The 26,525-nt window shown below is 40.5% G+C and overlaps 1 protein-coding gene and 1 pseudogene across 1 annotated transcript; one reads left to right on the forward strand and one right to left on the reverse strand.

The window, feature by feature from the left end:
• Positions 1-1,575: 1,575 nt before the first annotated feature.
• LOC138085696 (olfactory receptor 7C2-like) lies at positions 1,576-2,286 on the reverse strand (annotated as a pseudogene).
• A 1,313-nt stretch (positions 2,287-3,599) lies between these two features.
• Positions 3,600-25,665, forward strand: LOC138085697 (zinc finger protein 26-like). The gene is made up of 6 exons (XM_068980199.1): positions 3,600-3,708; positions 20,976-21,065; positions 21,578-21,704; positions 22,318-22,398; positions 23,223-23,305; positions 23,779-25,665. The coding sequence occupies exons 2-6, from the start codon at positions 21,033-21,035 to the stop codon at positions 25,663-25,665; spliced, it is 2,211 nt and encodes a 736-aa protein (XP_068836300.1). The 5' UTR covers positions 3,600-3,708; positions 20,976-21,032.
• The last annotated feature ends 860 nt before the right edge of the window (positions 25,666-26,525 follow it).

Below are 26,525 nucleotides of genomic sequence, written 5' to 3' on the forward strand. Positions count from 1 at the left end.
CATCAAGGCTGTATATTGTCACCCTGCTTATTTAACTTCTATGCAGAGTACATTATGAGAAGCGCTGGGCTGGATGAAGCACAAGCTGGAATCAAGGTTGCCAAGAGAAATATCAATAACCTCAGATATGCAGATGACACCACCCTTATGGCAGAAAGGGAAGAAGAACTAAAGAGCCTCTTGAAGAAAGTGAAAGAGGAGAGTGAAAAAGTTGGCTTAAAGCTCAAAATTCAGAAAACAAAGATGATGGCATCTGGTCCCATCACTTCATGGGAAATAGATGGAGAAACAGTGGAAACATTGTCAGACCTTATTTTCCTGGGCTCCAAAATCACTGATGATGGTGACTGCAGCCATGAAATTAAAAGACGCTTACTCCTTGGAAGAAAAGTTATGACCAATCTAGATAGCATATTAAAAAGCAGAGACATTACTTTGCCAACAAAGGTCCGTCTAGTCAAGACTATGGTTTTTCCAGTGGTCATGTATGGATGTGAGAGTTGGACTATAAAGAAAGCTGAGCACTGATGAATTGATGCTTTTGAACTGTGGTGTTGGAGAAGACTCTTGAGAGTCCCTTGGACTGCAAGGAGATACAACCAGTCCATCCTAAAGGAAATCAGTCCTGAATATTCATTAGAAGGACTGATGCTGAAGCTGAAACTCCAATACTTTGGCTACCTGATGTGAAGAGCTGACTCATCTGAAAAAACCCTGATGCTGTGAAAGATTGACGGAGGGAAAAGGGGTCAACAGAGGATGAGATTGTTGAATGGCATCACTGACTCAATGGACATGAGTTCGAGTAAACTCCAGGAGTTGGTGATGAACAGGGAGGCCTGGCATGCTGCAGTCCAGGGGGTCGCAAAGAGTTGAACACTACTGAGCGACTGAACTGAACTGAACTGAACTGTAGGATGAACATTTCTGCACAGGAAAGAGATCATAAATTTCACTAAAGGAAGTTCTTGAGAATCAATTGCTTTTGTTTTATTTTTTATTACTTACTTTTTATCTTATTTTTAATTATACTTATTTTTAATTATATTATCATTGTTACAGGCTGGCTTTCTCTAGTTGTAGCTGGCGAGGGCTGCTTTCAACTGTCATTGGATGGCTTCCCATTTCAATGGCTTCTTTTGTTTTGGAGCATAGACTCGAGGTGCACTGACATCATTGGTTGCAGCACATGGCCTCAGTCGCTGCGGCTCATGAGCTCTAGATCATGGCCTCAGTCGTTGTGGTGCTCAAGCTTAGTTGCTCCTCAGTATGTGGAATCTTCTTGGACCAGGGATCAAACACACATCCCCTGCATTGGCAGGCAGATTCTTATCCACTAAGCCATCAGAGAAGTCCAAGAATCAGTTGCTTTAGGAAGTGAAAACTTAGAAGAAGCTCAAGCTATGGTATTTCAGAAAAACAGGGACAAAGCATACACTCAATGAAGTTGAAGATTAGGTATTTCTGATTGCCAGTATATTTATATAGGTTATTACAGTGATTCTCCCGTCCCAACATCCATGTCTCCTCACAAGGACAAGAAAGACCTGCTAGCAAGTTTCCTCAGAGCCCCATTCATATCCCTTTCCTCAAGCTGTAGATGAAGAGGTTCAGCATGGGGATGACCACGGTGTGCCTCACTGAGGCAATTGCCTGCTCTGAGGAGGAAGGGGAGAACTGAGATACACTCCTAATCCTGTCCCATAGAATAAGGAAATGACTGTTAGGTGAGACCCACAGTACACAGAAAGCTTTGTACTTCCCCTCCACCGAAGAGATGTTCAATATGGAGGAAATAATCTTAGTTTAAGAGAAAAGGATCCCAGCAAGTGGAGGAATTCCCAGCAATCCAGTTACAGAATACAGCATGATGTAATTGCTGAGAGCATCCAAACAGGCAGACTTGAGCACTGCAGCAAATGCACAGAAGAAGTTTAGAATTTCCATGTGCAGGGAGAACGAGAGATGCAATACCATCAGACTGTGCAAGAGGCTGACTAGGACACTGAGAGACCTAGAGACTAGAGCCAGCAGGGCATACAGGTGAGGACTCATGGTGACTGTGTAGTGCAAGGGGTGGCATATGGCCACATAGTGGTCATTGGCCATCACAGTCAGGAGGAAGTTGTCCAAGTACCCAAAAACCAAGAAAAAATACATCTGGATGATACAGCCTTCATAGGTGATAACTTTGCTCTGTGTCTGGATATTTGCTAGCATTTTTGGAACTACAGTGGAATTGAAACAAATATCAGAAAGAGACAGATGGGAGATGAAAAAGTACATTGGGGGTAGAGGTGGGGGTCAGAGCTGACAGTGAAGATGATGAGGTTCCCGAGCACCAGGACCAGGTACATAGACAGGAAAAGCCTGAAGAGGAGGGGCTGCTGGTCTGGATCTTCTGAGTCCCAAGAAGAGGAATTTTGAGACAACTTTTTGGTTTTCTGCATCCATGTAGCTGATCACTGTGCCAGGTAACCAACAAAGCAAAGCTAATTCAAACAAACAGGAGTCCCCAAATATAAAGAAACTTTATCCTATTAATGAACACCCCCCAGAAAAATGGACATGAGTTTGAGCAAACCCTGGGAAATAGTGAAGGATAGGGAAGCCTGGCATGCTGACGTCCATGAGGTTGCAAGGAGACACGACTGAGTGACTGAACAATCAGAAAAACGAGGGAAAAACCCTACACATTTTGACTGACAATCTAATATTCCTTCCCTGAGAGCATGATAAACACCATTATCTTGTACAGATATTATTTTAGGGAAAATTTCTTCCTTTCTTCTTTTTCACAAATGAGTCGCTGCCTTCAAGACCATCAACCTTTGTGGTGTCCAGCTCAGCTTCAGCCTATTTCAGGTGTAGCATGTCAATGGCTTGAACGTTCTTCCTTCTTTGAGGTAGAGTTTTCCCTTGGATAATTCTGCTTTTTCCAAAATTTCTGTAGTAGTCAAGCAGCTCCATGTGTGTTGATAGTGCACTTACCCCACTTTGCTCTGTGGCCCTACCACCTGACAACAACCAATTTGATCAGAAAGTGGTGTCTGGCCGAATCTGGCCATCTCAAGGATTGCCAGGTTTGTCAATATGGGAGAATCTAATTTTAAGTGCTCCAGGAATCTGAGAACAGGCAGGCAGAAAAGTTTTTGAGTAGCATCGTTTTGAGTGGGTAACCATCGCCAGCCTCTCCCTTCTGCCCTCCAAATCCAGAACTATTACTCGCCCCAAAACTCGCTCCCAAAACTATATCCTGCTATAGGCTCCGCCTTCTGCTCGCAGTTCTGGCCTCAGCCGCTTAAGCTGGGCCTGCTTCTGCCTGCAGTCCGCGTTCTGAGCTGACCTAGGGGTCCCGCCCCAACGCGACGAAAACTACCGTATCGCTGCTAACAGGGGAACTTGCCAATCAATCGAACTTGAATGGCAGCCAGCGTCCTGGAACCCCGCCCCTCTACAGCCACGGCACTAGGCGGAAGTGGCGTCACTGGTTCGCGACAGCATTTTGGTCGGGCTGGCCTATGCCTGGTGGAAAGAGGTAGGCTAGTCGTCCTGTGTTTCACATTGTTGTGGGTGAATCTTGCGTGGAGGCAGGGTTCTGGGATGCACCGAGGTCGTTATACAGCATGTTGGGCCTGGCTTCCGAGGGGACTCCTGAGAGAGGCCTGGCCCCTTTCGCGTCCGCGGGATCTGAGTCACCGTCGGGTGGTAAGTGCTGTGAGGGCGCGTCTGCGGGGTGTCGACATTCACTGTGCTCCCCTATTCGAAAGCCTCCAATGAGTTCTTTGTGACTTTCGTCCACGAGGAAAAGAATTTCCGCTTTTCCAGTGTGCGTTGCTCCGTCCGCCACGTCCTCTGGGTGTTAAGAACCTGGCTACCCTGCTCTATTGCTCAGAGTATTGGGGAGAGTTGGTTTAAAAGCCTGCTTCTTTTGTATGAAAAATAATGTTTCACCAAACAATTTGGCTTTCTCTTTGCAGAACTTGTTTTCAAAACACACACACACACACACACACACACACACACACACACACACACACACACACACACACACACACACACACACACACACACACACACACACACACACACACACACACACACACACACACACACACACACACACACACACACCCCCGAGCCACAGTCAAACTGGGTCTCCAGGAGATACGGTGGAGGCTTTTTGATACAAGTTCAAGAATGAGAAACCGTAAATAACTTGTTTGAATTAAATGTATATTTCCCCACATTATGTGATTGTGTAACGCCTAGAACCTCAATAAAATGTGACCTTCCAGTACAGTGACTGTTCGTTGTCGTAGCTTCATTTAGTTTCAGTATTTTCCATGCTTATTCTCTCCTCGATTTACAAATACACCGTGGTGAGCTGTTTGAGAATAAGTTGAAAATAAATCGCATACATGATGACTTGCCTCTGAAATACCTTCTTCTAAAGGTATGGGCATTATCCTACTAAATATCAGAATTCCATTATTTCACATAAGAAAGATAAAAATAATATTTTGAAGTATCTACTATAATAAATTGGCCTCTCCACGTGGTTCCAAAATGTGTTTTTGGTACTTTGGGGATCTAGAACCCAATCAGGGCTTATATGTGACAACTGTTAATGCCTTTTAGTCTTTTTTTTAACCGAAATCACCTGCCGTTGTTTGTCTATTAAGTTCATTATATTGACACTTTGAGGAGTCACACATTGTTTAAAAAAGTCACAGTTTTACATTTGTGGTTTTATATTCACAGCATGTTTAAGTTTTCCTTCATGTCGTGTAGTTTCTGTCTGTTGGTAATTGGTTGAGAGCCATGGCTGGCCAACTTATTATCTGAGGAGGCCCAGATAGTTAGTGCTTGATGTGTCACGAGCAATAAGGTATGGAATTACTCAACTCTGCCTTAGTAGCAGAATAATACTGTCGACTTAGGGAAACAAATGGGCATATCTGTGATCCAAAGAACTTTATTTACAAAAATACACCTATGACCAAAATGTGCCAACTCCTGGTATATTCTACTGGTTATTTCTTATGCATATTTTGAAGGTGATGTTGTGTACATCAAGTTGGATTCCATCAGGAAATGTAAATTTAGGACATCCCTTGGTTGTGTTGCTAAGTAGGACTACTTGCTTAAACTAGGAATCATCAGAGTTTTCTATTTTAAAGGTAGACTTTCCTATAGAGTAAAGTCCTATGTGTGGTGATATTCTGATCCTCAGAATAACTTGTTTCCCAGCACCTTCCTATAATTTATTTTAGCATCTGTTATTGTGTGAATAAACTTCTCTGTATATTGTTTCATCTTTCACACTGGAACAAAATCATATAAATATGAGGAATGTGGTAAAGCCTTCATCTTGTCTTCTTTACTTACTTTACATATCGAAACCCATGATAGAAAGTTTTCATGTGAATACTGTGGTGACATTTTTGTTAGATCTGAGATTAGGACTCATTGAAAATCTCACATTGGAGAGAGTCCTTTTTTATGTAATCAATTTAAATGTTCCTTATGCCTTCAGTGTCACAAAAATTTCACTCTGGATTAAAACCCTACAAATGTGAAAAATGTGGGAAAGCCACATTTGTTGATTGGGTTGTTTGATTTTCTTTTTTGATAGTGAGCTCCATAACCTGTCTGTATATTTTGGAGTCTAACCCTTCTGTATTCCTTTCTTACAAAATTTTTTGCTCCCAGTTGGAGGGTTGCCTTTTTATCTTCTATATAGTTTCCTTTGCTTTGAAAAGTCTTTTAAGTTTAACTAGGTCCCATTCAATTTCTTAAATTTTCAGTAATGTACTAGGTAGGTCAAAAAAGATCTTATCATGACTTATGTCAAAGAGTGTTTCTCCTTTGTTTTCCTCTAAGAATTTTATAGTGCCTCGGCCTATGTTTAGGGCTTTAATCCATTTTGAGTTTATTTTTGTGTAGGGTGTTAGGAAGTGTTCTAATTTCATTCTTAAAGGACAGAAATAGTATGGACCTAACAGAAGCAGAAGATATTAAGAAGAGGTGGCAAGAATACACAGAAGAACTGTACAAAAAGATCTTCACGACCCAGATAATCATGATGATGTGATCACTAATCTAGAACCAGACATCTTGGAATGTGAAGTCAAGTGGGCCTTAGAAAGCATCACTATGAACAAAGCTAGTGGAGGTGATGGAATTCCAGTTGAGCTGTTTCAAATCCTGAAAGATGATGTTGTGAAAGTACTGCACTCAATATGCCAGCAAATTTGGAAAACTCAGCAGTGGCCACAGGACTGGAAAAGGCCAGTTTTCATTCCAAGCCCAAAGAAAGGCAATGCAAAAGAATGCTCAAAGTACCGCACAATTGCATTCATCTCACATGCTAGTAAAGTAATGCTCAAAATTCTCCAAGCCAGGCTTCAGCAATATGTGAACCGTGAACTCCCTGATGTTCAAGCTGGTTTTAGACAAGGCAGAGGAAACAGAGATCAAATTGCCAACATCCGCTGGATCATGGAAAAAGCAAGAGAGTTCCAGAAAAACATCTATTTCTGCTTTATTGACTATGCCAAAGCCTTTGACTGTGTGGATCACAATCAACTGTGGAAAATTCTGAAAGAGATGGGAATACCAGACCACCTAACCTCCCTCTTGAGAAATCTGTATGCAGGTCAGGAAGCAACAGTTAGAACTGGACATGGAACAACAGACTGGTTCCAAATAGGAAAAGGAGTACGTCAAGGCTGTATATTGTCACCCTGCTTATTTAACTTCTATGCAGAGTACATCCTGAGAAACGCTGGACTGGAAGAAACACAAGCTGGAATCAAGATTGCCAGGAGAAATATCAATAACCTCAGATATGCAGATGACACCACCCTTATGGCAGAAAGTGAAGAGGAGCTGAAAAGCCTCTTGATGAAAGTGAAACAGGAGAGTGAAAAAGTTGGCTTAAAGCTCAACGTTCAGAAAACGAAGATCATGGCATCCAGTCCCATCACTTCATGGCAAATAGATGGGGAAACAGTGGAAAGAATGTCAGACTTTATTTTTTGGGGCTCCAAAATCACTGCAGATGGTGACTGCAGCCATGAAATTAAAAGACGCTTACTCCTTGGAAGAAAAGTTATGACCAACTTAGATAGTATATTCAAAAGCAGACACATTACTTTGCCAACTAAGGTCCGTCTAGTCAAGGCTATGGTTTTTCCTGTGGTCATGTATGGATGTGAGAGTTGGACTGTGAAGAAGGCTGAGCACCGAAGAACTGATACTTCTGAACTGTGGTGTTGGAGAAGACTCTTGAGAGTCCCTTGGACTGCAAGGAGATCCAACCAGTCCATTCTGAAGGAGATCAACCCTGGAATTTCTTTGGAAGGAATGATGCTAAAGCTGAAGCTCCAGTACTTTGGCCACCTCATGTGAAGAGTTGACTCATTGGAAAAGACTTTGATGCTGGGAGGGATTGAGGGCAGGAGGAGAAGGGGGCGACCGAGGATGAGATCGCTGGATGGCATCACTGACTCGATGGACATGAGTCTGAGTGAACTCCGGGAGATGGTGATGGACAGGGAGGCCTGGCGTGCTGCGATTCATGGGGTCAGAAAGAGTCGGACACTACTGAGCAACTGAACTGAACTGATCCAGATTTCTCAGCACCACTTATTGAAAAGTCTGTTTTTTATTCATCAGATATTCTTCCCTTTGTCACAGATTAGGTAACCAAAGGTGGGTGTGTTTATCCCTGGGCAAGAATACAAAGAAGAACTATACAAAAAAGGTCTTCATGACCCAGATAACCATGATGGTGTGGTCACTCATCTAGAGCCAGATATCCTGGAATGTGAGGTCAAGTGGGTCTTAGGAAGCATTACTACAAAGTTAGTGGAGGTGATGAAATTCCAGCTGAGCTGTTTAAAATTCTAAAAGATGATGCTATTAAAGATGATGATGCTGCATTCAATATACCAGCAAACTTAGAAAACTCAGCTGTGGCCACAGGACTGGAAAAGGTCAGTTTTCATTCCAATCCCAAAAAAAGACAATGCAGAGAATGCTCAAACTACAGCACAATTGCACTCATCTCACACGCTAGTAAAGTAATGCTCAAAATTCTCCAAGCTAGGCTTCAATAGTACCTGAACTGAGAACTTCCAGATGTTCAAGCTGATTGAGAAAAGGCAGAGGAACCAGAGTCAAGTTGCCAACATCCATTGGATCGTAGAAAAATCAGGGGAATTCAAGAAAAACATCTACTTCTGCTTTACTGACTACACGAAAGCGTTTGCCTGTGTAGGTCCCAACAAACTGTGAAAAGTTCTTAAAGAGATGGGAATACCTTACCTGCCTCCTGAGAAATCTGTATGCAAGTCAAGAAGCAACAGTTAGAACTGGACATGGAATAACAGACTGGTTCCAAATTGGGAAAAGGCTGTATATTGTCACCTTGCTTATTTAACTTACATGCAGAGTACTTCATGTGAAATGCTGGACTGGATGAAGCACAAGCTGGAATCAAGATTGCTGGGAGAAATATCAATAATCTCAGATATGCAGATGACACCACCCTTATGGCAGAAAGTGAAGAGAAACTAAAGAGCCTGTTAATGAAAGTGGAAAAGGAGTGTGAAGAAGCTTGCTTAAAACTCAACATTCAGAAAACAAAGATCATGGCATCCAGTCCCATCATTTCATGGTAAATAGATGGGGAAACAATGACAGGCTTTATTTTCTTGGGCTCCAAAATCACTGTAGATGTGACTGCAGCCATGAAATTAAAAGACACTTGCTCCTTGGAAGAAAAGTTATGACCAACCTAGACAGCATATTAAAAAGCAGACTTTACTGACAAAAGTCCATGTCATCAAAGCTATGGTTTTTCCAGTAGTCATTATGGATGGATGTGAGAGCTGGACCATAAAGAAAGCTGAGCACTGAAGAATTGATGCTTTTGAACTGTGGTGTTGATGAAGACTCTTGAGAGTCCCTTGGACAACAAGGAGATCAAACCAGTCCATCCTAAAGGAAATCAACACTGAATATTCATTGGAAGGACTGATGCTGAAGCTCCCATACTTTGGCCACCTGATGCAAAGAACTGACTCAGTGGAAAAGACCCTGATGCTGGGAAAGATTGAAGGCAAGAGGATAAGGGTTCGACAGAGGATGAGATGGTTGGATAGCATCACTGACTCAATGGACATGAGTTTGAGCAAGCTCCAAGAGTTGGTGCTGGACAGGGAGGCCTGGCATGCTGCAATCCATGAGGTCACAAACAGTTGGACAGGACTGAGCAACTGGACTGAACTGTCCACGAAACATTAATCTAAGAAATTTTTGGAATTGTATTTGAGCCATATTGGAGGATTAGCCCTGGAAGAACATCACAGAAAGCCCTTGTTTAGTGTGTATTTGTGTGTATATTTATTTATTTGGGGCTTCTCTGGTAACTCAGTAGTAAAGAATCCTCCAAGGCAGGAGACTGGGTTCAATCCCTGGGTGGGGAAGATCCTCTGGAAAAGGAATTGACAACTCATTCCAGGACTCTTGGTTGGAGAATCCCATAAACAAAGGAGCCTGGTGGGCTACAGTCCATGGCGCTGCAAGTGTCAGACATGACTTAGCCACTAAACTACCATCATCATTTATTTATGTATATTTTTGTCCCCACCATGGTGTATGTGGGATATTATCTCCCGGAGGCATGCACGATCTTATTACCCCAACAGGAATTGAACCCCTGACCTCTGCAGTGGAAGCTTCCCTGTGCTTCCTTATCTGTTTGAGTTTGCTCAAATTTGCATCCATTGAGTCAGTTATACCATCCAACCGTCTTATCCTCTGCTGCCCCCTTCTCCTCTTGCCCTCAATCTTTCCCAGCATCAGAATCTTTTCCAGTGACTCTGAATAATATTTCATTTTCGAATCTTTTCCTTCCATTCATGTGTTGATGGACACTTAGGTTGCTTCCATAACTTGCCTGCTGTAAATAACGTTGCTATAAACATTGGGGTGCATGTATATTTTTAAATTGCTGTTTTCGTTTTCTTTGGATATACACCCAAAGAAATGGAATTGCTAGATCATGGTGTAGTTTCTTGAGGAATCCGCATACTATTTTCCATAGTGGCTGCACCAATTTACATTCCCACCAGCAGAATACCAGTGTTCCCCTTTCTTCACAGTCTGGCCAAATTTGTTATTTGTGATCTTTTTGATGACCATTCTGTGTGAAGCGGTAGCTCACTGAAGTTTTGATTTGCATTTCTCTAATGATAAGTGACCTTGAGAATCGTCTCATGAACCTGTTGGCCATCTGTGTGTATTCCTTGGAAAAATGTCTTTTCACGTCTTCTGTTCATTTTTTTAATAGGATTATTTGGGGTTTTTTTAATCTTAAGTTGTATGAGCTATTTACATATTTTGTACTTTAATCTATTATTGGTCATATCATTTGCAGATATTTTCTGCCATTCAGTAGATGGTCTTTACTTTTTTTTTTCTTTACATTTTTTGATTGTTTATTTTGCTTTACAAAAGCTTTTACATTTACTTCACTTCCATTTGTTTATCTTTGCCTCTGTTTTCTTTGCCTTAGGAGACAGAGCCAAAAGCATTCTGCTAATATGTATGTCAAAGAGCGTTCTGTGTATGTTTTCTTCTAGGAGTTTTATGGTTTCTGGTGGTGGTTTAGTCACTGTGTCGTGTCCGACTCTTGTGACCCCATAGACTGTAGCCTGCCAGGCTCCTCTGTCCATGGAATTCTCCAGGCAAGAATACTGGAGTGGGTTGCCATTTCCTTATCCAGATTATCTTCCCAACGCAGGAATCAAACCCAGGTCTCCTGCCTTGCAGGCAGATTCTTTACTGATGGAGCTACAAGGGAAGCCCAAGTTTCTAGTCTTGTATTTAGGTCTTTAATCCGTTTTGAGCTTTTTTTCATACATGGTATGTGAAAACATTCCAATTTTATTCTTTTACATGAGCTGTCCAGTGTTTTCAGCACCATTTGCTGGCCATACTGTCTTTTATACATTGTGTATTTTTGACTGCATTGTAGGAGATTAGTTGACTCTAAGTGTGTGTGTTTATTTTTTGGCTCTTTATACTATTCCATTCATCTATGAGTCTGTTTTTGTATCAGTTTTATATGGTTTTCATTGCTGTAGCTTTGTAGTGTAGTGTAGAACCTGCCTGCCAGTGAGGGAGACACCAAGACACAGGTTCGCTTCCTGGGTCGGGAAGATCCCCTGGGAAAGGAAATGGCAACCCGCTCCAATATTCTTGCCTGGGATATCCCATGGACAGAGAAGCCCATGGGATCGCAGAGTTGAACACTACTGTGCACACACACACAAACAAACTTGTGTAGTTCAAAGTCAATGACTGTGATACCCCTAGCTTTGTTCTTTGTTGTCTATACTGCCTTGGCTCTTCAGAGTAATTTAAAATAATTTAAGAATTTTTTTTTCTAGTTCTGTGAAAAATATCATGAGTACTTTCCTACGGGTTACATTAAATTTCTGGTTGCTTTGGGTAGTATGGAATTTTAACTGTATTGACTCTTTCAGTCCATGAGCACAGGATATCTTTCCACTTCTTTGTAATATCATCTTCAATTTCCTACACTGTTATATAGTTTTCAGAGTATAGGTCTTTTTTTGGTTAAATTTATTTCTAGTAAACTGAATTCTTTTTTTCAAAGGAACTTCTTTTTTCTGCTTTCTTTCTCTGGTAATTCATTATTATGGTATAGAAAAGAAACGATTTCTTTATATTAATCCTGTATACTGCCACTTTACTGAATTCATTTATTAGTTCTAATAGTTTTTTGATGGTGACTTTAGGGTTTTTTTATATATAGTACCATGTAATCTTCAAAGAGTGGCAATTGTACTTCTTCCTTTCCAATCTGGATGCCTTTGTTTCTTTCTCTCATCTGATAGCTGTGGCTGGGACATCCAATACTGCATTAAAGAAAAGTGATGAGAGTGGGCATTCTTGTCTTACTTCTGATTTTAAATGAAAAGCTTTCTGTATTCCATTGAGTTTGATGTTAGCTGGGGCTTGTCATAAATGGCCTTCATTATGTTGAGATGTGTTCCCTCCATACCAACTGTGATGAGAGTCTTTATTGTGAATAGATGGTGAATTTATTCAGTGTTTTTCCTGCATTAATTGAAATTATCTGTGATTTTTAGTATCCTTTTATTAATGTAGTGTATGACATTGCTTGATGATCAGATTTGGAACCATTCTTTCATCCCTGGAATAAATCTCACTTGATCATTATGAATAATCCATTTTGTAGACTGTTGAATTCTATTTGCTAATATTTTGCAGAGTTTTTGTATCTCTATACATAAGAAATATTGGCCTGTAATCCATTTTTTTTTAATACTGCCCCTTTCAGGTTTTAGCATCAGGGTAATCATGGTCTCATAGAAAGAATTTGGGAGTATTTCCACCTCTTTGGTTTTGGGGAATAGACATTAAGGGACTTCCCTGGTGGTCCAGTGTTTAAGACTATTTCAGTGCAGAGGGCACTGATTCAATCCCTGGTGGTCAGAGAACTGGGATCCCATATGCTGTGTGGCACAAGCTTATGTATTCAGCCTTCTTTATATGTGGGATAGAATTCTCCTGTGCAGTTGCCTTGCCTGGACTTTTAATTGGGGCAATTTTGATTGCTGATTCAGTTTCAGCATTAGTAATCAGTCTACTTAGATTATCCATGGGTTCCTATTCAGTTTTCAAAAGGTTTTGTAATTCCAGATACATATTTCTTCCAGTTGTTCAATTTATTGACATATAACTTTACAGTATACTTTCTTTTTTCTCATAGTATTCCCTTTTGATTATTTCTCTGTGTGTGGAATCAGTTATAATTTCTCCTCTTTCATTATTTATTTTGCTTATTTGGGTCTTCTTTTTTCCTTAATGAGACAGGCTAAAGCCTTATCAACACTAATTATCTTTTCAAAAGACCTGCTTTTGGGTTCACTGATCTTTTCTAATGTAGGGGGAGTGGGGTTCTCTATTTTATTTTCTCTCTGATGTATATTACTTCTTTCCTTCTGCTAACTTAAGGCTTTGTTCTTTTTCTAATTCCTTTGGATGGTAAATTAGGTTGTATACTTGAGATTTTTCTTAACATCTTGAGATAGGCCTATATCATTATAAAATCCCCTCATCATGACTACTTCTGCTGCACCCCATCAATTTAGGGACATTTTGTTTCTATTTTCATGTGTCTTGAGGTATTTTCCAATTTCTTCGTTGACCTGTTCATTTTGTAGTAACATGTTGTTTGGTCTCCACATATTTGTTCTTTTCCCATTTTTCTTTCTGTAATTGATTTCTTTGTTTCACAGCATTGTAGTCAAAAAATATATATATATTTGATATTATCTCTGTCCATTAAATTTGTTGAGCAGACATGTCATCTGTCTTGGAGAACATTCCATGTGCACTTGTGATGAATGTTTATGTCTCTGTTTTGGGTTGGAATATCCTGTAGGTATCTATTAAGTCCAAGTGGCCAAATGCGTCTTAAGACTACTGTTCTATTCTGGACTTTCTGTCTGGATGATCTGTCCACTGATGCTGCTGCTGCTGCTAAGCCACTTCAGTCGTGTCCGACTCGGTGCGACCCCATAGACGGCAGCCCACCAGGCTCCACTGTCCCTGGGATTCTCCAGGCAAGAACACTGGAGTGGGTTGCCATTTCCTTCTCCAATGCAGGAAAATGAAAAGTGAAAGTGAAGTCGCTCAGCTGTGTCCAACTCATAGCGACCCCATGGACTGCAGCCTACCAGGCTCCTCCATCCATGGGATTTTCCAGGCACGAGTACTGGAGTGGGTTGCCATTGCCTTCTCCACCACTGATGCTAATTGGATATTAAAATTCCCTATTATTATTGTATTAGTCTCAATGTCTCCCTTTCTGTCTGTAAATACGTACTTTATTTATTTAGCTTCTCCTGTATTAATATGCATATGTTAACAGCTGTTACATTCCCTTGTGTTAATGCCTTTATCATTACATAATGTCCTTTGTCTTTTATTTAGACTTTGTCTTAAAGTCTACTTTGTCTACTCTGAGTATTGCTACTCCAAATTCTTGTTTGTTTGCCTTTGCATGGACTATCATTTTTCTGTCCTTTCACTTTCAGTCTGTATGTGTGTCTTTAGCTTTACTAATTTGTGATTACTCTGGGATTCATATGTTGACCTGTAACTAGATCTGCTTGTTTTAAACTAATAGTGATTTAATTTTAAGCATATTCTATGTTATTTCTCCCTTATTGCACGTTTTTTGTCTTTAATGTTATATTTCTTGTTTAACACTTGATTGTTGTAGTTATAGTTTCTTTTAATCTTTGTACTTGCTTACTTAAATGGTTGTTGCACAGGCTTTACTATATATTTACTTTACTAATGGGACTTTTCTTTCCTATACATTCTTCTGCTTGTAGCCTTTTCTTTTCCACTTAAGAGAAGACCCTTTACTATTTCTCTTAGAGTTGTTTTAGATTTGATGAACTCCTCTAGTTTTTGCTTACCTGAAAGTTCTTTGTTTTGCCTTTGATTTTGAATGATAACCTTGCTGGGTAGAGTATCTTTAATTTGTAGGTTTTTCCCTTTTAGCACTTTCAAAGTATATGCCCCTCTGTCTTGCAAGGTTTCTGCAGAAAAATCAGTTGGTAGCCTTAAGTGGGTCCCTTGTATATGACTCCTTGTTTTTTCTTACTGCCTTTAGAAGTCTCTGTTTACTTTTTGAATTTTAATTATGATATATTTTGGTGTGTGTCTCTGGGTTCATCTTGTTTGAGACTCTGTGCTTTCTGTAGCTGGATATCTGTTTCATTCTTCCATTTTGGGAAATTATCGGTCATTCTTGTTGTTGTTGTTCAGTTGCTAAGACGTGTCTGACTTTGTGATCTGTGGACTGCAGCACGTCAGTCTTCACTGTCCTTAAGTATCTCCCAGAGTTGTCTCTGGGAAATTCATGTCTTTGAGTCAGTGATGCTATCTAACCATCTTATCTCTGACACCCCCTTCTGCTTTTGCCTTCAGTCTTTCCCAGCATCACGGTTTTTTCTAGTGAGTCAGCTCTTTGCATCAGGTGGCCAAGGTATTGGAACTTCAGCTTCAGCATCAGTCTTTCCAATGAGTATTCAGGGTTGATTCCTTTAGGATCCACTGGTTTGATATCCTTGTATTCCAAGGGACTCTCAAAAATCTTCTCCAGAACCACAATTCAAAGGCATGAATACTTTGGCAGTGAGTCTTCTTTGTGATCCAACTCACACATCCATACATGACTACTGGAAAACAACTTTGAATAAACAGACCTTTGTTGGCAAGTGATGTCTCTGCTGTTTAATATGCTGTCTAGGTTTGTCATAGGTTTTTTTTCCAAGGAGCAAACGTCTTTTAACTTCATGGCTGCAGTCACCATCCACAGTGATTTTGGAGATAATAAAAATATGGTTTCTGCTTCTACTTTTCCGCCCCTTCTTTTTGCCATAAAGTGATGGGAACAGATGCCATGATTGACTTAGTTTTTTTAATGTTGAGTTTTAAGCCAGCTTTTTTACTCTCCTCTTTCACCCTCATCAAGAAGCTCCTTAGTTCCTCTTCACGTTCTGTCGTTAGAGTGGTATCATCTGCATTTTTGAGGTTGTTGATAATGTCTCCTGGCAGTCTTGATTCCCACTTGTGATTCATCCCATCTTGCATTTTAAATTATGTACTCTGCATTGAAATTAAATAAGCAAGGTGACAATATACAGCCTTCTTGTATTCCTTTCTCAACTTTGAACCAGTCACCCTTCCCTGTCCGTTTCACTTGCTTTTTGATCTACATACAGCTTTCTCAAGGAACAGTTAAGGTGGTCTGGTATTCTCACTCATTAAGAATTTTCCACAGTTTGTTGTGATCCACCCAGTCAAAGGCTTTAGCATACTTAATGAAGCAGAAGCAGATGATTTTCTGAAACTCCCTTGCCTTCCTATGGTCCATAAATGTTGGCAATTTGATCTCTGGTTCCTCTGCATTTTCTAAACCCAGGTTGTACATCAGGAAGTTCTCGGTTCATGTATTGTTGAAGCCTAGCTTGAAAGATTTTTTATCATAGCCTTACTAGCATATGTGCTGCTGCTGCTAAGTCACTGCAGTCATGTCCAACTCTGTGCGACCCCATGGACAGCAGCCCACCAGGCTCCTCCATCCACAGGATTGTCTAGGCAAGAATACTGGAGTGGGTTGCCATTTTCTTCTCCAGCATATGTGAAAAGGGTGCAATTGTACAGAAGTTTGAACATTTTTTGGCATTGCCCTTCTTTGAGATTGGAAGGAAAACTGTCCTTTTTCAGGCCTGTGGCCACTGCTGAGTTTTCCAAATTTGCAGATGTATTGAGTGCAGCACTTTAACAGCATCATCTTTTAGGATTTTAAATAGCTCAGCTGGAATTCCATCACCTCCACTAGCTCTGTTTGTAGTATTGCATCCTAAGGCCTACTTGATTTCACACTCCAGGATGTCTGTCTCTAGGTGAGTGAGCACACCATCATGGTTATCCGTGTCATTAATACTTTTTTTTTAATAGGTCGTCTTTGTATTTTTGCCACCTTTTCTTAATCTTCCCTGGTTCTGTTTGATGATACCGTTTCTGTCTTTTATCATACCTGTGCTTGCATGAACATGCTTCATATGTCTAATTTTCTTGAAGATATGTCTAGTCTTTCCCATTCTGTTGTTTTCCTCTATTAACTTTGCTTTATTCATTTAAGCAGGCCTTCTTATCTCTCCTTGCGGTTTTCTAGAATTGTGCATTCATTTGGGTATATATCTTTCCTCTTCTTTGCCTTTTGTTTCTGTTCTTTGCGCAGCTATTTGTAAAGCTTTGGCTCCAGACAATCACGTTGGCTTTTTGCATTTTTTTCTTTGGGATGGTTTCGGTCCCTGCCTCCTGTACAGTATTATGAACCTCCATCCATAGTTCTTCAGGCACTCTGTCTACCAGATATAATCCCTTGAATCTGTTTGTCACCCTCACTTATAATGGGTTTGATTTAGGTCATACCTGAATGGCCTAGTGGTTTTCCCTGCTTTATTCAATTTAAGCCTAAATTTTGCAATCAGGAACTCATGATTTGAGTTCATATTTTTATCAAATACATTTTTCCCCTCTTTTTCTCTCTTTTTCTGAGACCCAATTATGAGAATGTTAGAATCATTTACATTAGACCAGAGATTCCTTAACCTGTCCCTTTCTCTTCCACCACAACACACAGTTTGCAGGATCTTAATTTCTCGATGGGGAATCAAACCCAGGACCCCCTTAGTGAAAGCACTGAGTCCTAACCACTAGTCTGCCAGGGTATTGCCTTACTGTTCTCATTTTTAAATTTTGTTTTCTCTTTCTGTTTTTCTGATTGGGTGATTTTTGTTATTCTATCTTCCATATCAGTTGTGCACTCTCCTGTGCCCCCTGATCTGATGTTAGTACTTTCAAGCATGTTTTTTCGGAGAAGGCAATGACACCCCACTCCAGTACTCTTGCCTGGAAAATCCCATGGATGGAGGAGCCTGGTAGGCTGCAGTCCATGGGGTCGCGAACAGTCGGACACGACTGAGCGACTTCACTTTCACTTTTCACTTTCATGCATTGGAGAAGGAAATGGCACCCCACTCCAGTGTTCTGGCCTGGAGAATCCCAGGGATGGGGAAGCCTGGTGGGCTGCCGTCTATGGGGTCACACAGAGTCGGACACTACTGAAGCGACACAGCAGCAGCAGCAGCGTGTTTTTTATTTCAGTTATTTTATTCTTCACATCTGACTGGTTCTTTTTTATTGTTTATGTTCCTTGTTACAACTTTGACTATGTTCATTCATTCTTTTCTCCAGTTCAGTTACCATTCTTATTTGTTGTTGTTCGTTAGTCACCAAGTCATGTCCAACTCTTTGCGACCCTATGAACTAACAGGCTCTTCGGTCCATGACATTTCCCAGGCAGGAATGCTGGCGTGGGTTGGCATTTCCTTTTCCAGGGAATATTCCTGATCAAGGGCTCGAACCCATGTCTCCTGCATTGGCAGATGGATTCTTTACCACTGAATGACCTGGAAAGCCCTAGCATTCTTGTGCTTTACATTTTGTGTTGGTTTCTGCCATATAACTGAGAATCAGTCACAAGTTTACATATATGTATGTATGTATATATATACACACATATATATGCATATGTATGTATGTATGTATCACCTCCCTCCTGAGTCTCCCTCTCCTTCCCACATCCCACCCCTGTTGGTCATCACAGAGCACCAGACTGGACTCCCTTTGTTATTAAGCAACTTCCCACTAATATTTTACACATGATAGTGTATATATGTCAGTGCTGCTTTCTGAATACAGCCCACCCTCACCTTCCCCTTCTGTGTCCACAAGTTTCTTCTCTGCCAGGTTCATAAGTACCATTTTGCTACATTCCATGTATATGCCTTAATATATGATTCTTGTTTTTTATTTTTCTTTCTGACTTCACTCTGTATAAGATAGTCTAGGTTCATCCACTATAACTGACTCAGACTTGCTCCTGTTTATAGCTGGGTAAAATCCACTGTATTAATGTACCATAATTGCTATATTCATTCATCTGTCACTGGACATCTAGATTGCTTCCATTTTCTAGCTATTGTAAATATTGCTGCAATAAATACTATAATTTAGTAGTGAGATTTCTGAGTCATATAGTAGATTTATTCTTAATTTTTAAAGGAATCTCCATATTGTTTTCCATTTGGCTGTATCAGTTTCCTTTTCCACCAGCATTCCCTTGCTGCTTTTAATTGTTTTTCTTTGTGTTTAATTGTTGTTAGCTTGAATAATATGTATATTGGTGTGGTTCTTTTGGGGTTTTTCTTTATGAGAGACTCTGGGCTTCCTGGACTTGGGCGACTATTTCCTTTCCCGTCACCCTAAGGAAGTTTCCAACTGTAATCTCCTCAAATATTTTCTCCTACCCTTTTCCTCTTTTTCTTCTGAAACACCTGTCATTTGAATATTGGAGCATTTAATTTTGTCCCAGAGTCTTTAAGACTGTCCTCATTTCTTTTTCCTTCTTTTTTCTCTGTTCTTCTCTGCTTTGGTTATTTCCACCATTCTATCTTCCAGCTCATTTATCCATTCTTCTGCCTTAGTTATTCTGCTATTGGTTCCCTCCAGTGTATTTTTATTTCAGTTCTTATGTTTTTCATTGTTGATTGTCTGTTCTTTGTCTCTTATAGGTCCTTGTTAAATGTTTCTTGTACATTTTCAATTTGTGCCTCTGTTCTTTATCCATGCCCACATATTATTTCTGAGGTCTTGTATCATCTTTAATATCATTACACTGAATTCTTTTTCAGATAGACTGCCTATTTCATCTTCATTTGCTTCATCTGGTGAAGCCCTGGAGTTCTTTTACTAATGCTTTAGACTGATTGTTTGGTATATTATTTATCTGTGTTAAATTAGTTGTTTCATCTATGTTTTATCCTTGTTCTTTTGTTTGAAACAAACTCCTTTATCTTCTTATTTTGTTTTACTTTCTCTGTCTCTGTGAAATTAAGTGAAACATTTACCTATCTCATCTTTGAAGGTATGTCCTTTTGTAGGTCCCTATGCAGTCTTTGTGTGCAGTAGCTTTGGTGGGAGAGCTGGATTTAAGCAGAGAAGAATATTCCTTGGCAGTCCCTTGATTGAGGCTCCACGTTCCACTACAGTGCTTGATCCCTGGTAGTGGAGCTCGGATCCCACAAGCTGTGTGGCGTGGGCAAAATTTAAGAAATAAGACTTTAAAAATTAAAATAAAGAGGCTTCCTTGGTGGCTCAGTGGTGAAGAGTCCACCTGCCAATGCAGTGGACATGGATTTGATCTCTGGTCCAGGAAGATCCCACATGCCACAGAGCAACTAAGACTGTGTGCCGTAACTATTGAGCCTGTGCTCTAGAGCCTGGGTACTGCAATTACTGAGCCCACATGCTGCAACTACTACTAAGTCCGTTCACCCTAGAGCCTGTGCTACAGAACAAGAGAAGCCAACCCAATGAAAAGCCCATGCACAATTACAGAGTAGCCCCAGTTCACTGTAACTGAGTATGGCAAAGAAGATCCAGCATAGCCAAAAATAAGTAAATAAATCTTTAAAACAAAAAATAAAATGTGGTCAGCACAGATATGTCTTTCCTCAGGGCGTCCTTGTTAGGAAGTTGTGCTGGTGATACAATGGCTAGAGCCAGAGCCCTGTGTGAGTTGTTTTTCTCCTGTGCACAGTGGCTATCACTACCCTGTCATCAGGAGCAGGAACCAGGTCTGGTTCCAAGGTCCTGGAAGCAGAAGCCCTGAGTGTTGCCTCTCAGTCAGTTCTGTTCTCTCCATGTTTGCACTCTCTCTGCTCCCAGCAACTGTACCTTTGCCTTGGAGGAAGCAACGCTGGAACAGGAGGGTTTTTATGGGCCAGACACACACTGAGACTGTCTAGGAAGCCAGTCAGGTATACAGACAGCTCCTGATCCACAACCTCCACAAGTGCCAGCACTGGCCTAACTCACCTTATTCAGATGCAGTACTGGGTCCAGATCTGCTGCATACCCTCAAGTGTGCACTCTACTTGGCAGCAAACACTAAAACCATATCAATTCCCCCCCTTTCCTACCTGACTCTGTGGATCATTTTTGCAGCCTTGGTTTTGGACATCATTCTGTCTCCATTTTGTTTTCAGTGGGAAGGGGCTCCACATAGATGTATTTTTGTTATGTTCCTGAGGGGGAGGTGAGCTCAGGGTCCTACTTCACCTGCTTTCCTCTCAGTGTGACATTTTCTGAGTGTGCAGGGATATTCAGGAATTTTGAACTAGAATGGAATGACTTTCATACAGTGATTGTGGGAATTATGATCATCTCTAAATGCCCATGCCTTCTTTCTTTTCTCATAGGTCTTCTTTCTAAGGACCCTTTATGCGATCCTGAGGAAAAGATAGAGGCAAGACAGGATGGTAGCTGAGTGTTTGAGGGATTGTTCTCAGGTAAGAAGACAGAGCATCGTTATACAGAGTGAGCTACTGCATGCATCACATGGAAACATTTCCTTCTGGTTAGAGCTATGTACACAGCTTATTAAATAAAGCCACTCTGAGTCCCTTTTGAATTTCCTCCCCATGTGAAAGGTCTCATATTGATGAGGGATTACTCTGAATAATCTTAGTATTTCAGTAATTACCTTCTGATATTATGTCATGATTGCTGCCGCGTGTGTTTTGACTATTCTGACATAGTACAGAATGAGGGTAGATATTTCCTAGTGACCTTATTTATTAGCTTGCCCAAGTATGTGTAATTTGTTTAGGATTGTGTTATTGGTTCCATATCAATCATGAGTGGGTGTAGCTAAAAAGGAAAGCTAGGACCATTGCGTCCTGGGAGAGATGAAGAGGGACTTTGAGGCCCTCTGTTGATATTGGGGCTCCCTTCCTCATTCTCCACTGTACATTGTTGGAGATCTTACTTTACTGAAACTACTTTGTGTGCGATGGTTTAGGACTCAGTGACCTTTGCTGATGTGGCTGTGTACTTCACCCAGGAAGAGTGGACTTTACTGAACCCCTTTCAAAGAAAGCTATATAGAAATGTGATGCTGGAAAACTACAAGAACCTGACCACAGCAGGTAAGGCGGCCATCATTCCAGTACACTCTTAGGGAGCGGACATATATGTGCTGTACCTTCTGTGTTCCAAGATGGGTGATGCCAATCTGAACACAATGGAAACTAGTAGACACTCGTATCTAAGGAATGAGTTTTACTCCAGTATACTTTCTGTAACAATGCGCTTTGAGAACTAACAGCATTATCATGACTCTTGTTTGAAATACGCATTCTGAAGAGTTCACCTTTGGCATAGTGAATGAAACTTTGAAATTTCGGCCCAGTTATCTGTTTTAACAGGCAGTGGGCATGATTCTTGAAACCAGCATTTGGCAACCACTAGTTTAGCAGCTTCTCCATGAGGCCAGACATCTCTTTTACATTTACTTCATTTCCCGTTTAACAACATTCTCAATGCTTTGTAAATGTTCACATAGGTCTGAATATGTTTTTCACTGACCACAGATACAATCTCTTTGACCCACAGAAACAGGAGCTGTTTGCCTTTTTCTCTCTTTAAAAATTATTACCACATTCGTTCTAATGATTTGATTAGATATAGGACCTGATTCATGGGAAGGTTTGTCATGTTTGACAGGGACTTTTTCATTAATACATCTTTCTTCATGAACAGGATATCAGGCATTCAAACCCACTTTAGTCTCTTGGTTGGAACAAGATGTATTAAAAACTGTGGAGAGAGGAATCCTCCAAGGTGAGCAATTATAAAGAACTTCCCATGTCAATTCAATTTCAGTGTGTTTTGAATTTATAAGAAGGAAGCTTATTGAAATGGGCTTTCTCTCAGAAGGCTGAGGACATTGGTTTCTAATGTTCTGTGACTTCTTGAACTTCTCATATAAACATACATTTAATCAGACTTTCCTGTGATCTCACAAAATAGCCTTTTCTTTCTGTGTTAGTTATATATATATTTTTTGGAGGAGTTGGGGTGCTGAATATAGGCTCTTTGTTGCTGCGTGCAGGCTTTCTCCAGTTGCAGCGATCAGGGGCTACTCTACTTTTGGTGTGCAGGCTTCTCATTGGGTAGTTTCTCTTGTTGCAGACAATGAGCTCTAGGGCCTTGAGACTCACTAGTTGTGTCACTTGGGCTCTACAGCACAGGCTCAGTTGTAGCACATAGCCTTGGCTCTTCCACAGCACATGCCATATTAGTTTCAGGACCAGAGATCTCACATGTGTCCTCTGCATTGGTAGGCAGATTCTTAATCACTGGCCCACCAGTGAAGTCCCTTAGTTTTATCATGTTGATGTATATTCTTTGTCCAGAACTTTCCCTAATAATATTCTCTTTTCTTCCTTTTTACTCTCCATAGACTCGTCTTTTAAATCAAGTACTCAATACATATACATATTCTTGCTTAATTTTTGTCATAGTCAAATTCTTCACGTCTGTCTTGCCTTATTAAAAGATATGTCAAATTGGAAACTTATACAGATGAGCCTTACTGTTTTTAACCCCTTTAACATCCACTTCTTTGTACAAAGTCTTAAATTTGTTATTCTCTTTTCCTTTAGAATGGGAAATGCAACTTATATCCAATGACTTGGGAATTCAGCAGGATATTTTGCCAGAAAAAACATCAAATAGGGTACAAATGGTAAGATCAGTAAGTTTCATTCATAAAAAAATATTTATTTTCCTTTTAGTTAATATTGGGATTTCCATACAGCATGAACATTAGTGATAGATATTTGAGTGGCATTCACCCCAGATAGTCAACAAATTCTAATTATGGTCAACTTGGGAATATCCTAACCCAAGGTTCAAAATAGTTGCTGCAGACTTCCCACGAGGAATCATTCCCATGTATATAATTAGACAATTAACTTTGAGAACAATTAATGAAATTGTAGTGAACTGTTTTATGATTAGAATATATGGCACCTCATTGTGTCAAAAGGATTTCATCACTTAACTTTAAAGAAATCAACAGGGCAGGAAGTGTATGAATATAACAGAGATGGTAAAAATCATCATCCTCTCTGTAATGATGTTGCTGTTTTGAGATGGGTAGGATCAGTTAATGAATCTGAGAGATCTTTGAATCATCATCCATCCATTTCTCCACAGACACAAAGCCACAGTGGGCAGGAACTGTATGACTGTGAGCACAGCCGGAAAGACTTCAGTGACAGTGACTACTTGTACCATAGTACACACAGGAGAACTGAAAATGGAGGCAATTCTCACGAATATGATCATTATGGAAAAAGCTTCCTTATTCTGCACAATGAATCCTTTACTGGAGAAAAATGTTCCGTGTTTAATCAGTGTGGAAAAGCCATCAGGCTGACTCCAGATACTGTGTACTGGCAATCTAGCATACAAGAGAAAGCCTTAGAACACAGAGATTGTGGGCAATCCTTTGCTAATGGGTCTTTTCTTCAGGCACGAGTGAGAGCTCAGAAGAAAAAAAGACATGACAATTGGAATGAATGTGGGAGAGCTTCCATTCAGTCAACAAGCCTCCATGGACGTGTACCAACTCACACAGCTAACAAACATTACATATATGAGGATTCTGGAAAAGTCTCCAATGCAACCCTAAGCCGTAGACGACATATAAAAACACACACTGGAGAGAAGCCTTTTCAGTGTGACACGTGTGGAAAAGCCTTTGGATCATCCTCATACCTACGCATTCACATACGAATTCACACTGGAATAAAACCCTACAAATGTAAGAGATGTGGGAAAGCATTTGTATCCTCCTCATACCTTCAAGTTCACAGTCGAATTCACACTGGAATAAAACCCTACAAATGTAAGGAATGTGGGAAAGACTTCTCTCAATCCTCAAACCTCACTGGACATATGAAAACTCACACTAGAGACCAGCCCTATAAGTGTAAGGTATGTGGGAAAGACTTCCATCGATCCTCAGACCTCACTGGACATACGAAAACTCACACTGGAGAGCAACTGTATAAATGTAAGGAATGTGGGAAAGCCTTTGGGTCATCCTCACACCTTCATGTTCACGGTCAAATTCACACTGGAATAAAACTATACAAATGTCAAGAATGTGGGAAAACCTTCACTGGTTCCTCTCGCCTTATTGAACACATGAACACTCACACTGGAGAGAAGCCTTTTAAGTGTGACACATGTGGGAAAACCTTCACTCAATCCTCATGCCTTACTAAACATATGAAAATACACACTGGAGAAAAGCCTCTTAAGTGTGACATATGTGGGACAACTTTTACTCAAACCTCATACCTTACTCAGCATATGAGAACACACACTGGAGAGAAGCCTTTTAAGTGTGACAAATGTGGGAAGGCCTTTGCTGCTTACTCATATCTTAGTAACCACTTCAGAACTCACACTGGAGAGAAGCCTTTTAAGTGTGACACATGTGGGAAAACCTTTGTTCAGTCTTCAGGCCTTTCTCAGCATAAGAAAACTCACACTGGAGAAAAGCCATTTAAATGTGACACATGTGGGAAAACCTTCAGTCAATCCTCATACCTTTCTCGGCATATGAGAACACACACTGGAGAGAAGCCTTATAAGTGTGACACATGTGGGAAAGGCTTTGGGTTTTCTTCTATTCTTCGTAGACATTTACAGTCTCATACTGGGGAGAAGACTGCTAAATGTGAAAAATGTGGGAAAACCTTCACTCGAGCCTCAGGTCTTACTCAACATATGACAACACACACTGGAGAGAAGCCTTATAAGTGTGACAAATGTGGGAAGGCCTTTGCTGACTCCTCCTGTCTTACTAAACATTTTAGAATTCACACTGGAGAGAAGCCTTTTAAGTGTGACAAGTGTGGGAAGGCCTTTGCTGTTTCTTCTCGTCTTACTAAACATTTTAGAACTCACACTGGAGAGAAGCCTTTTGAGTGCAATATATGTGGGAAAACATTTACCACTTCTTTGTCTGTTACCATGCACAAGCGAAGACACACTGGAGAGAAACCATATTCTTGTAAGGAACGTGGGTAAACCTTTTTATGTTCCTCAATACTGACTTCCTATGTACAATGACGTTGGGAGAGAAGCCATTGGAACATGATATGTGGGAAAGCCCTTACTGATTACTCCTTGCCAGAGTCCAGCTCCAGCAGCCAGGGATTCAACCTGAAGGGGTAGGCAGTGTTGGCGAGAGAAACTGAGGCACCCTCTCAGTTTTCTTGGACTGCCTGTTTATTTCAAGCTTATGATTCTCTTTTATACTTTTACAAAAGCATTAGGTCAGAGGTTTGATATTTTTAGTTCCCATTGACCCAGATTTATTTTTCTCCAAAAATCAATGTTGCCCCTCAAAAGGAGTTCCTTCCTCAGCAATTCTCTTATCTACTTTTTCTCATGTGTCCTTGTGAATACACTGTAACTCATGCTAATTTCTGGGCTGCATACCACATTCCTCAGTTTATTTCTTATGTTTCTAAGTCCTGTTTGCCCCTAGTATCCTGAGTTCACTATTTCTTAGAAAGGGCTTCTAGCTAATATCTCTAAAGTCCCTAATTTCTATAAGCTATAGTAGAATATTGTAACATTACAGCAATCCTTAAATCTTTAGCTTCTAACTATTTTAATTATTCCTAAGCCCTAAATTCAGCAAACTCCTTTGCCATAAACACTTTTCTCACAAATAGGCTTCAGATAGGAATCCCTCCCATGGTCTCAAGCTGTGGTCTCTGTGCTCACCCTGGAACACTTTTTTGTAAAAGTCCTTGAACAAATGTCAGTGATTATGAATTATTCTTTGAGCACAGCTGCAGAAGGCTTTATGCCTTCTCCTGCTCCTCTCAAAAACAGTAAGCACTTTAATAGTCTCTCAGTCAACTCAGCCGAGGAAAGGA

Source organism: Capricornis sumatraensis, chromosome 9 (assembly GCF_032405125.1).
Source record: "Capricornis sumatraensis isolate serow.1 chromosome 9, serow.2, whole genome shotgun sequence".
Taxonomy (NCBI): domain Eukaryota; kingdom Metazoa; phylum Chordata; class Mammalia; order Artiodactyla; family Bovidae; genus Capricornis; species Capricornis sumatraensis.

What these genes read in the sequence shown, in the direction of transcription:
- LOC138085697 (XM_068980199.1), top strand. Translation starts at nt 21,033, where the DNA reads ATGGTAGCTGAGTGTTTGAGGGATTGTTCTCAG. An exon ending in CAAGAACCTGACCACAGCAG is followed by an intron (nt 21,705 to 22,317) that starts GTAAGGCGGCCA and finishes CTTCATGAACAG; the next exon opens with GATATCAGGCATTCAAACCC. An exon ending in GGAGAGAGGAATCCTCCAAG is followed by an intron (nt 22,399 to 23,222) that starts GTGAGCAATTAT and finishes CTTTTCCTTTAG; the next exon opens with AATGGGAAATGCAACTTATA.